This window comes from Pimephales promelas, chromosome 13 (genome assembly GCF_988280905.1).
Source record: "Pimephales promelas chromosome 13, fPimPro1.hap1.1, whole genome shotgun sequence".
In the NCBI taxonomy this organism is placed as follows: Eukaryota; Metazoa; Chordata; class Actinopteri; order Cypriniformes; family Leuciscidae; genus Pimephales; species Pimephales promelas.
In genome coordinates, this window is record NC_142781.1 from 19,811,294 (window position 1) to 19,824,538 (window position 13,245).

At 37.5% G+C, this 13,245-nt stretch overlaps 1 protein-coding gene across 2 annotated transcripts in view; it reads left to right on the top strand.

Moving 5' to 3' along the window:
• The window catches only part of palld (palladin, cytoskeletal associated protein), an 87,091-nt gene that overhangs the window by 65,824 nt on the left and 8,022 nt on the right, over positions 1-13,245 (top strand). The window contains exons 11-16 of one of the 2 annotated variants that reach the window (XM_039692249.2): positions 4,364-4,981; positions 6,618-6,756; positions 7,672-7,773; positions 8,277-8,315; positions 11,059-11,277; positions 12,276-12,425. In XM_039692249.2, coding sequence (XP_039548183.2) covers positions 4,364-4,981; positions 6,618-6,756; positions 7,672-7,773; positions 8,277-8,315; positions 11,059-11,277; positions 12,276-12,425 — 1,267 coding nt within the window. The remainder of the gene's footprint in view (positions 1-4,363; positions 4,982-6,617; positions 6,757-7,671; positions 7,774-8,276; positions 8,316-11,058; positions 11,278-12,275; positions 12,426-13,245) is intronic. The other variant, XM_089118586.1, reaches the window with a different exon arrangement.

The following is a 13,245-nucleotide window of genomic DNA, read 5'->3' on the forward strand; positions in this document are numbered from 1 at the left end:
GGATTCTACATTATGGTGTGGAGGAGAGTAAGAAACCCTAACTTCTGTCTTGATATGATTCAGATTAATTCAACGGGCTTCAAAGAAAAATAAGTGTGCGTTTGTTTGACATTTGAAACTTTTATTAAGTGGATTCTGCATATAAGAACAAAGGCTTGATAGGCTATGATAGACCTCAATCATGAACAAACATCATTTAGTAAACTATGAGCTTTTGACACTAATATGCCACAAATAACTAATATATTGATTACAAAACAACAAAGTCAGCATATAGCTGAACAATTTACTTACCAACAACTCGTAGATTATTTGGAACATTTAAGGAGTTTTGTTGATCTGTTGTTATACACATTCCAATTAACTCACATTTCTTAGTATATAATTTAAAGCCATATGCTGCATATTTATTTACTTATTTTAGTTTTTATTTAATTTTTTTGCCATTTATTGTGACTTTTATTGCAAAGTGAAGCACTTCTCTGGAGTTCCCATAAAACAGTAGGAGCTGGATTTGTGTAAGTAACTTTTATAGACATGTAGCTGAATTAGACAGGAATGTGTGTAAGTGCAGGAATATGAGCGAGTGTTTTGTGTCAGCTGAGGGGTCTGCTTCATCTCCACTTGTAACAAACCTTGTAATTTGGCAGAAAATTGATTGGGTTACTTCATGTAACCTTTGACAGAAGGCTGTTATTATTTAAGCTGTGCTGCATGCTTTTAAAATATGGACGCACATCGCCATATGCACCTCTCTTCCGTTAGCCTCGCTAAATCACCCAAACTATGACAGAACTGACCCTGAGTCCAGCACAGCTGTAGATTCAAAAAACACAAATGTGGTTGGAGCCGTGGCCTTGTGTGCGATGGGAGTTGTATTGCAACTGATCCCATTCTTTGCCTTTCATTGCTAAAAAAAGAAAAAAAGAAGAAGCAAACATAGCTGGTCTAGATCTGCCATGATTTATTTATAATGTTGAAGAACCTACTTTGTACAGTAGCATTTCAAGTCAAACTACCTTTTAAAAGTATTGGCAACATTTCACTAGTAGTGTAGTTAACTAGGTTGATAACATGAGCAGTATTTAAGTCAATAATTTGCTATAGAAGGTTTAAAACTGTCACAAAAGGACTGAATCGTTTATGAATCGATTTATTTACATATAAAAGAAGCTTTTCCACCGTAGAATGCGTGTAGTGACGTAATCGACACTCAGGATTGGTCACTTGTCTGTTGCCAGGTTACCAGTTTCTTTGTAGCTGGCCAAACACGCTATTTGAGTGAAGTAAACTCAGGAATATATAATCATCCACCATAACGCAGTCGCTATTTACATCGCAAAATTTCTGTAAACTCTTGTTACCAAGGCAACGACTGAAACATTTGCAATACATTCAAAAGAGCTCTGTTATCAGCCCCACAGTGGACAATGAAACCATATCCATACCGGCTTTGCTGGATTGGGACAGACTGGAACGAATGAGAAATGAGAACAGTTTGGCCCAGTGGTGGAAAAATGGCTAAAAACTCCATAGAATGATTTGGACTTTATAGCTCTAAAGTCTAGGAGAACATAGTCAGTTGATTTGCTTGAATTACACTCTAAAAAATGCTGTGTTGTTTTAACCCAATTTTGGGTCTAATATGGACAAACTCAAACATTGGGTTAAAAATGTAATTTAAAATGAAACCCAAGGCTGGGTTTGTCTGTATTTGACCCAAAATTGGGTTAAAACAACCCAACATTTTTTAGAGTGTAGTTAAGATCTGAAGATGCAAAACAAAGAACCAAAAACTATGTTTGTGATGTAGAAGTTGAGGGGGGAAACCAGCATGTTATTGGAAAAATAACAAATTCAAAAACTACGTTTTAGTGTTGCTACATTTAGAAACTTAGTTTAATGCTTATTTTGGACTCATTCCTTCAGATTGTTTTTCGCAATGAATGAACATGATTTTAAGCAGGAGTGTCCCGTAGCATTTTCTATTTGCAGACTCGGTGCCTTTTAAGGCGAACTGATTATGTCAGTACCGGCTGAACTCCCTCCATCAAATCGGTTTACTTGTGAGGAATTCCAGAAATGTTAAAGGAAAAAATAAGCGGAGGAACCTGCAAGAGCTATTTTTAGAAAATGGCTGCCTGTGATTGAAAATGATATTCCTTGACTGCTGGAAACTATTAAGTGGGATATTTCGAGTCGGAGCAGTATTTCTGGAGGGGCTTGTAATGCCAGACCTCCACCCGCTGTTAACCAGCAGTTTTCACTCAGGGGAGGAGGTAGATGAGAGAAGAAATGCAGAAGGATGGAGAATAAGATGAGGTTGGATTTGAAAACTTTCTTGTCCTTTTTGATGTTAAAAGTGAGTAAATAAGGAGGGAGACATGGTGATGGAATTTGGGAAAGTGTGAAGGGATTGAAAAAGAAAAGAAGGGAGGGAAAGCATGACCCAAAGACAGAAAGAAGAGAAGTGAGAGTCTAGCCGCTGGTGCTTCGGACTCATAACAGAGCCAAAAAAGGAATGAAAGCAAAGCAGCACAGGCAGTTGAGTCCAAGAGTCTTTCACAAGCTGCCAAAGTATTCCAGTAAAAGTGCTCTTTTGACGGATTCTCGAGCATACAGAATGGGAAAATGAGGGAAAATGGGAAAAAGGATGTTTTAGGTGGTCATTTTTGCTTTTGATGTGGCCCAAATCACCATTTGTGCTGCCAAAACAAAGTTACATCATTTAATGTATTATTTTCCTTAATGAATCCTTTTATTTGATGAACTTGCACTGTAGGTTTAAGGTAAGGCTTGGTGAAGTATTAACAACACATTGTGAATACTCCCCTTCTCTTTTTCTTCACCCAAACTCTGAGGAATTATCAGTTGGATGGAGGGAGGGCTTTCACCATTACAAAAAATGAATGAAAAGAGGGAAAACACAATGACTCATTAGTCAACATCTGGAAATAATTTGTTTAAAAGGGGTTTGGAGTGTGGCTAGCCTACCACCCAGATATGCACACAAACTCTGAAATCACACATTTAATTCACGTTTTGCAATTCTTTACTGGGTGACTAGCTGAAAAGCATTGAATGCTGCTCTGAATAAACCTGTAGGAGACCAATATTAAAATTTCAATGAAGAGCATCTGGACTTGGTTATTGGTTTAAGGTTATCCATTTGTTGAGGCTCGCAAAAGGTGTCTTGGAGTTGCCAAAAAAGGCAGCAGGAGAGTGGGGCTGAGTTCACAAAAGAAGAGAGACAAATTGTTTTGAACAAAATGTGCCTTCCAAGGACGCAAGAATTCAGATGATGGAAAACTGTAGGCTGTAGACAGCAAATATCTGATGTTAATCGGAGAAAGAGACAATGTGGAAGTCACTCCAGTGTTTTTGTGTATGTGGGTGAACCGTGACATTTGACAGATATTATGCTCAGTCATCAGCCCATACCCATATTAGCACGACACAACCCTGAAAAGGCAATTCCTTTTTATGCTGTTGACAGTATACTTTACTCAAGATAGCATATCACTCGCTTTTCAGTGGGCTTTAGTTTCCTTCCCAGAAACTCAGCACAAATACACACAGACACATGCATAACCACACAAAAACTAGTCATAAACCTTCTTACTTTACAGTAACGCACAGTACACCACTTTCTGCAGGCTCTGGAGTTCATTTCCTCCCGATGGGCCATCTATTCTGTGAGGGTAATAAACTGTCCCTGAAATGGCCTTTCATGAAATCGCTGAACTCTGTGTGTGGCTTTACATCTCTAATGAATCATTAAAGGAGGATATATACAAAGCGCAACATCATCAGAATAATCTTTGCAGAACCAAGTTAAGCTATTAACAGTTTTTATACATGTTTCTTGCTGGTCCAAATTGGTCATTTAGGTTCAACCTGGTTGACCATCTTGGACCAGCAACAAACCAGATCTTCAACCAGCTGATGACCAAACCACCAACCATTTTGCTTTTATAAAAAAGTTAATGCATAATGGAACAAAAAAAAGAAAAGAAATCAAGGACACATTTTTCAATCAAAAACTTAATTAAGCAGATCCATTTATATGGCAACCCGGTGTTTTATGTCTGTTTTTCTACAGTATGTCATGGATTTTTGACAGGAATGCTGTTTTAGTAATCCAGGACCAGAGCTACATATCAGTTGTGTACAGAGTTTAGTCCCAGCAAACATGCTCTCCAAACCTTATCTTAAGATGTGTTGAGGTCAGTTCACGTTATGTTTTTCAGGTTTTGCAATTGGACAGTTAGACAGTCCCATTACCTGACAGATTCTTGTAGTAAAATTTGTATAATCAGTGTGATGCTAAACAGTCCTTTTGTTTGTAATTTTCTCCTTGCAGAAACGCGGCACAACTGAAGCAGCTTCAAGATCAGATCCTTCTGGAGCAGCAACAACCGCTTCCCACTCCTCAGGAAGTCCCGCCTCCTTCTCCACCTCTCCCACCTCCTCCCTCGTTCCAGGAGCTGGAGAGTAGCACCATGCAGACAAGCACCTTCAACTATGCCCGACCCAAGCAGTTCATCGCTGCCCAGAGTCCCACAACAAGCGGTGGACCAATTGGATACAGCACGCAGTCCTCGACCTCCTCGAGCTCCAGTCCACTGTCCCCCATAACAGCCCACAAGCCCTTCAGCCGTGTCACTCTTCCGCCCTTCCAGCAGCAGCCGCTGCTGTCCAAAGGAAGTAGCTTGGATTCTCCCAGCTCACCTTCCTTCCCTCCACCCCCTCCGCCCTTCCTCAGCTCCAGCACTCTGTCCTCTCCTTCTGGCTTGCCACAAGACTTCCCCCCTCCGCCGCCTCCGCCACCTGTCATGTCAAGCCCCACCCGCTCAGACAGCTCTTCGCCCTTCACGTCTACTCCCCAATCACCAGCCGGATTTCTAGTATCGGTGCTCCCAGCCACACCTCCTCCACCACCAATGAACGCGCTTGGGCTGCCCAAGGGTAACGGCACAGTGTGAGTACCCACAATCATCTCTTAAAGTTTGAAAGTGTCTCAAATGCTTCTCGATTTGAAGGTGTGCAGTCTTTCTCTATACTATATAAAAGTTGAGCGCTTGCTCAAGAGCTCCAGTAGAGCACTATAAAGGGCACATAGTGTGAACACTTGGGCTAATAAGTAATTTGGAGTGCAGCTCCTGCTTTGCAGCTGCATGGAAAACATGTACTGTATGCATTCTTCCGTGGCATGTTTATGGAGAAACGAGGATCAATGGGAGCTGAGGAACCTTGAGGGTCAGGCCTGTGTATTACAGAGGTTTCCTCTCTCATTCTCAATCCTACAGAAAAATAAAGCAAACTGGTTCATAATTGAGTATGAGGCATTTTAAAGGGATAACAAATTCAATTGCTCACCCTCATGTGGTTTCAAACCTGTATGTCCTTTCTTTTGTGCAACACAAAAGGGGGAATTTTTACAAAATGCCTAGGCTGCTTTTTTATCTTTCTAAAAGTAGAAGGTGACCACTGACCATTGAGCTCATCAAAAAAATCAATTGTTGATTCGTAGGTGTGATGGATCACAACACACTGGATGAATGAGATTTGATTGCTATGGTGGAAAAGATTTTGAGATTATGACTTTAAATTACCTCAAATCTATTGAATGGCTTACGTCTACTTTGTCTACAATCCAAAACTACTTTTATGGTAATTTTGTCATTTTGGAGCTTGAGGGACCAATTATGTTATTGTTGTTTTGTTTTAACTGAAACTATTAAAAGTAATTTTCGTTAACTGAACCAAAACTAAAATAAAATATTTGTTAAATGAAAACTTAACAAAGTTTATGTACTAAATATTAAAATAAAAAAACCTAAACTGAAAATTAAAATATCTTAAAAATTAAAGCGAAATAGATTTTTTTTTTTTACAAAATAAACTTAAGTTAAGTTAACAAGTAACCCAAATTACTAAAACATAAACTAAAATAAATTAAACTCAAATTCAAATGATTAATAGTATATACTTAATATTGAAATATACTGTACTGTACAAGTACTTTTGAAAAATATACATGTTTTATTTATTTATTTTTTAAAATCCACCTGGCATATTTTATGGCAAAAAATATTAAGCTGATCAAGTACCAAATCTTTGAGTGTTTTCAAAGCTTTATTGTTACTGGTGATGTACAGTTTGATTCTGACCTTCAGTTAAGATGGTCTGATGACACTTGAGTTTATTCCACTCATCCAGGGTGTGTGTGAGAGGGTTTTTCTTCAAAGCTGCTGCTCCTGTCCTCAACCTCTCCATCTCTATTTTCTCTGTTATCTCCCACTTGTTCATTCCTCTCTCTCTTCCTGGCATTCCAGAGCCAGCGGGGAAAAGATAAGAGACCGCTGTGGAATTTTAAAACGCATACTCACAAACAGATAACGGAAATTATTCTTGCTTCCCAGTGCATATGCAAAAAAAACAAAAAAAAAAGTTTTATGATGTAATGTATTATAAAAGCAGCTGTTTGTTTGTTTTTGGAGTGTGCTTTAATCCCAGCTGCTGTCTGGAAAGGTTTTGTGGTATATAACACTATAACCAAAGTTTCTTGCTTAATCTGTTGCTTTTTTCAATATTTTCTGATTGTGTTTTAACAGAGCTTTGCCACGTAAGACTACACCCCGTACACCTCGCATCTACTCCGATTCGGATATCCAGGGCTCCAAAGACGCTGTCATACAAGATCTAGAGAGGAAACTACGTTTCAAAGAGGAGAGACTCAGCAATGGACAACAGGTACTGTATGCATTTCAAAGGTCTTATGTTTGGATCACTAAAGAATTACAGTAGATCATTAATAGTACTACCATACTAGCCTTTCTACCATTACCACCATTATAACCAATAACATAAGCAGTCATGTTTGAGTGTATTTTGCATTTTTTGGGAGAAATAACTCCCTTAAAAAAGAAAATGACCAATGTCATAATTGGCACACCCTCATGTTCTCATATGACTCATACAACTCATATGACCTTCTTCTGTGGGGCATACAAAAAAGTAATTTAATTTAACGCTTTTCTTTTCCAGACAATTAAACTATATTGGCAATAGTATTATTTGTAAACTGTACTATCATAGTATTTATGGACTATTATAGTACTTATTAATTTTTTCATTTTCGTATATTTCTATTTAGCTTTCATTAGTTAGTTCCATTTTAGAAATTTGACTGCAACTTCATTACTTCAACTTAATTTAGTATGTTTGTTTTTCATTTACTATTTTATTTCAGCTTTAATCGTATTACTGTGTTAAAATAAACTTTCTTAGGACTTTCTTCCTGCAAGTGTCTGAACTATACAGCATGACAAAACTATTCAGTTGACTATAATTGGAATATCTTTTGCATTTGTTTAATATACATGTTAACTGACCTTTCATTCTTACAAAATACACCTAATAAATGGAGAAAATTACCTTCCACCACCAGTTCCTCCTACTGAAAATGTCACTTAATATATAATCTCCAAAATCAATCAACCCCACCACACATAGCAAAACCCACCACGTGTTCAGCACGACTAATAGCCTTGAATTCACTAGTACAGGCGACCAAATAATCATAATGCTTTTGCTTGTGTGTGTGTGTGTGTGTGTTTTCTCACACATTAACCCAGGCTCTGACAGATTAATCCTGCTTGCTTTCAGAGGTTAACCTATGAGGAGAAGATGGCTCGTAGGCTGCTGGGTGCTGACAATGCCGCCACAGTGTTTAACACACAACAGGTGGAGGAGGAGCCAGTTACACAGGTATACATGCACACAGATTCACATATACTCATGAGCACAACACACAAACCCACCTAAACAATGTCCCCACTGTGTCAGAGCAAACAAAACAGTTGTTCTTAATTGGCTGGCTTTTTAAACATGGGTTATAAACAAAATGCATCCATTACAAATTCGTACGCATACTTTTTCCAGTGTAGCACTTGGCGGTTGCATGTCATTTAGAGCATTGTGGTTTGCCTGCGTGCTTGTAAATGCGCCTCAATTCAGCTAATAGCTTCAAGCTCCTGCATGTGCTTGTACATATGCATTGGATACGTGATGTCATTTTGGCAAGGAGAGTGTTTCGGTGAGGCATTTTGGAGGTGTGTGAGCAGGTAAGTTCATAAAAACAGGTTTTGCAGTACAACACGAACACGCATTGAAAGTAATGTGTATGATGCACTTTTATGCAATAGGTGTGTATATGTGCAGGATGTGACATCATCCTCAACCCCCTCGCATGTTTTCTGATCTCTCTACAGGAAGGCAGCTCAGCTGACTCAGAGTCTGTCCCTCAAAAGGTTATTCATTCTCATCCTGTCTATTACAAACATCATGCGGCCTGTCTGTCCTCCTTACATTTCGCTGTTCTATGAGTCTGTCTCACCGCTGTATTTCCCTTTGTTTCACCTCACGAGACCACCGCCGAATGTTTAAATGTCTCACCCCTCTGTGTGTGGCCACCTCCCCTATGTTTTGACCAGTCACTACTCTGTGATTGTGTGTTTACTCAATCCACAATGTTTTCTTACGTGTCTCTGTTTATGGAATATCTGAATTCAGAGTAAGCGTTGCGTCAAAATACTTTGACTGCGTTATGGCAGTGATGACTATTGTAGTCTCTGGGAAAATCATCAAATATGGAGATTTACACTGCAATCTTTCTGATCAAATAAGCACTGTATACAGTGTTTGAATTACACCAGACTCCTGGGGGGTCCAATATTAGGAAGAAAGTAGCTTGTATGACCTCAGCTTATTGTTCTACAGTGAAATATGTTATCCAGCAGGCTTCATTGTATTTTAGCTGTTGTAAACAGTTTGCTAGCCTATATTTTAAACTTAATGAGCCTTATTTTAAACTTTACATGTAGTTCTATAATGTTTATTTATCACAGTTTTTATTTAATTAAATTGTGAAAAGCCACATAACTTTTAGTTGTATGCTATTTAGTAAGGTATTTTTATATGCAATGCATTACTGAATATATCAGTGATGGAAGGAACTGTCAGCCTGATTTTTAGAGTGTTCTGACTGGGACTAGGGGGTCTGTGTTCCTTAAAACACCCCTGTAATTCATACACTGTGTAAAATATTTTTTTAAAAATAAATCTCTTATGCTCACTAAGGCTGCAAGCTGAATTTACTACATCAGTGTTAAATGATCATACAGAAATCATTCTAATATGCTGATATATTTTTTTAGGATTTTTTTGGTGAATAGAAAGATTAGAAGAACAGCAATTCTGTAAAATATAAATATGGTATAGCATTAGAGCTTTACTGTCTCTTTCGTTGAAATAAATGTGACCTTTCTGAATAAAAACATTCATTTATTTGAAAAAAAAAATGGTAGTGTACATACTGTAAGAGGTAAAGTCAGCCAGTTATCGAAAACTACTTCAAGTGTAATACATTTTCCCATTTATTACACAGATACTTGCAAAAAAAGAGAAGTTTAATGGACATGAAATAGAATGTGAATTAAAATCATTGGTCCCACTTTATATTAAGTGGCTTTAAGTACTTTGTACTTACATAGGAAAATAAGTACAATGTACTTATTGTGTTCAGGTTGTATTGTAAAACACTTTTCCTGCTATTGAGGTGTGATATGGGTATGGTTAGGGACAGGTGTGGTGGTATGGGTAGGTTTCATGGTGGGCTGAGGTGTAAGGGAAGGATCAACTGTGTAATTACAAATGTAATTACATGAATTAATTACAGTTGTAATTACATGCAGGTATTTTCAAAATATAAGTACAATGTAAAAACATGTATGTACACAATAAGTCCAATGTATCAAAGTAGTAACTTCAATGTAAGTACATAGTACTTAAAGCCACTTAATATAAAGTGGGACCAAATCATTTTATCTAAGAAGAAAGACAATAGTAATTTCTAAAGTTACTCTATTTCAAATGTTAGACATTCTACTAACTTTAAGTAGCTTTGCAACTGTCAACTAACTCTCATTAATTGGAACTACATGTCAAATAACTTTCATTAAAGTATAAGTAGATGTTAGGGTAGAATAAGTTGGTATATACTTGCAGAGTTACTTCTAGTCAGCAGAATGACCCTTTATTCATCCAAATAAAAGGTTAGCAGACAGTCTACTAATACTCTAATGACTGGTAGTTGACATGTTGCAAAGTTACTTGTAGTAGAATGTCTAATGTGGTCTATCAAAATAGTGTTACAATTTCTAAATATCATAAAATCATTAATACAGTCATTTGCTTTTTAAAGTGGTCAATTATGCAGTTTAGCGAACATTATACAAAAGCATTTGGCCACCAAACTGGTCAATCATCATGTTCCATTGAGCTGTGTAACAATTTTGAATAATCCATGAATTGTTTAAGGTCTTGAAATGTGTGTTTTTTTTTTTTTTATAACTGAGCTGGGTGGTTAACATCATGTCATTATGTTATTGCTAACTGATCAGGCACTGGAGAACGCATGCGTCTGGTTTGCACATTTCCTACACTCGAGTGGAGACACTAAAATGCACATGCTTCTCTTCCTCTGAACTGTGGGAAGTGGATATGCTGTTAATGTTGTGCCATAAATTTAAAGTGTGCTTGGAGCTCAACACACGTCCTTGGGCAAATAGTGGTTGTCTGTGTGTTTGCATTGGACATGTGCATGTGTGTGTGCTTTTGGGAGGATGTGGCTGGACGTTCAAGAGAACAAGATGGAGAGGGTGCGTTTGTTGTCTATGTATGTAGTTTTGATGGTGTGTGTGTTTCTGCAGCTGTGTCTTAAACCTGCAATTATTGTTGTGATGTGTCATCAGCACACACTTTTCTCCAGATGTTCCTTCTGGCTGCAGAGAGGAATAAAAAGAAACAGAAGACAAGAAACAAACCAGATGAAAGATCAAAAAGAGTGAAATAAGAGTTGGATACGAGACTGAATAGATTATAGAGCACAGTGATGAGAGGATGTGTGCTTGAATGAGTAAAATGGGTGATTGAATGAGTTGGTAACTTGAGGAGAAGATCATAAATTAAAGTCTGTGTTTGTATGTGTCACAGGAGTATAAAGTGTCCAGCTTCGAGCAGCGGTTGATCAGCGAGATTGAGTTCCGTCTGGAGCGCTCGCCTGTCGAGGAATCTGACGATGATGTTCAGCATGATGAAGCAGCGCCTGGAGAGGTTGCACCGATCTTCGATCAGAAGCTCAAGCACTACAAGGTCTTCGAGGGCATGCCTGTGACCTTCAGCTGCAAGGTCATCGGAGACCCAATGCCAAAGGTGAGATGTCATCACATGCATATTTACATTTCATATTGCTTGTAGTAGATTCTTATCGAGTGACTTTCTCAGTATTTAAAGCGTAATTCATTGTAGATTATAATCTAGTTTATCGCAATATTTTAGCATAGTTTTAATTCGACTTCTGATATAACAGTCAATAAGGGTTATTTTATTCAACAAGGACACATTAAATTGATCAAAAGTGACGTTTATAATGTTAAAGATTTCTATTTCAAATAAATAATACACTTTTGAACTTTATTCATCTATAAATCCTTTAAAAAGTATCATGGTTTCTACAAAAATATTATCAATGTTTTAAACAATTGTACGCTTAAGGGATGTTTCTTGAGCACTTAATCAGCATATTAGAGCGATTATTGAAGGTTCATGGGACATTGAAGACTGGAGTAATGATGCTGAAATCGGCTTTGTCATTACAGAAACAAACCAAAAATAGTTATTTTAAATTCTAATGATATTTCACAATACTGCTGTTTTTACTGTATTTTTGATCATATAAATGCAGCCTTGGTGACCATAAGAGACGACTTTCAAAAACATTAAAAAAAAAATCTTACAGAAAAAAATGTTGTTTTTTTTACACACTAGTGTAATATGTGGAGGTATGGACAACATACAGAATGGAGGTTGCTTATTTTAGTTAGTGGTGCTTTGCAAAGTGGCATGTACTGTATGTTGTGTTAAGGGTTTGTAGGAGAGGAGTCTAGAAAGCTAGGATTGGTGGTGGAGTTTATCATCTGTGACTAGGCTGGTTTCATCAGAAGCTCTGCTTCACTTCTGAGATTCCTGCCATATATGGCTGTCTCGCGATCATTGTGTGTCTCCTGACTAACATGAGACCACTGTAATGACTGTGTGATGACAGCAGACTTAGTAACAAGGGAGATGATGAAGAGAAAAAGAAAGGGACAACAGTACAAGCTTTGGATTGTTGCATAATCATGTTTATATATGTATGTGTGTGTTTGTAGGTGTACTGGTTTAAGGACGGAAAGCAGATTTCCAAGCGCAGTGAACACTACCGTATCAGTCGTGATCCGGACGGCACGTGCTCCCTGCACACAGCTGCTGCCTCACTAGATGATGATGGGAACTACACCATCATGGCAGGAAACCCAGCGGTGAGTTATACACTCTTTATATAATACACAAGACAGGATTATATTGGCATAGGGAAATATTGTTGAAAAGATTGTTCTTCTTTCATTTTAAAAGTATGCGCAGTGTGCAAAGTTAACTTAACACTCTTAATTCTAACTGATTCAAACTGAGGTGTTTTTACTCATGCAACAAAAGAGCATGCATTTCTTAGAAAATTGGAGACTTGTCATCCCCCCTAATTTGAAAAGGGCAATATTTTTGCAATATTTTTTAATGTTAGTTTTGCTACTGAAAATATATGTAGCTGAGTTTGATATCATTTGATGGCTCTCTCATACACACACCCACCCACTCAAGTGGCTAGTCAGCTTGACCAGTGTTTTGGTGGAGACGGATAAACATCGGTAGTCAGGGGGAAGTGACTGACCAGAAGAAAGATAATTCATACAGCCTTTGGAAGGGTCAAGAGTTCACACGCGCACAAACATGCACACATACACATGTTGGGTTTTCATGTTTTATGGAGATATTCCATAGACATAGTGATTTTTATATTGTACACAATGTATATTCTATCACCGAACCTACCCATCACAAAAAAACTTTTTTACATTTTAATAAAACATCACTTAGTTTTGTTTTATAAAACAGCTTATATTTATATATATATATATATATATATAAAAAAAAAATATATTCCCAGAAGGATTTTGGATATTGCCATCTTTGTGGTGACATTTTGCCCCCATAATGTAGGAAGGGTATACCTGTATTCCAGCTATTCACCATAAGAAAAGTTTAACAGGTACAATGGGATTCTTTACTTATCTATCTCTCTAT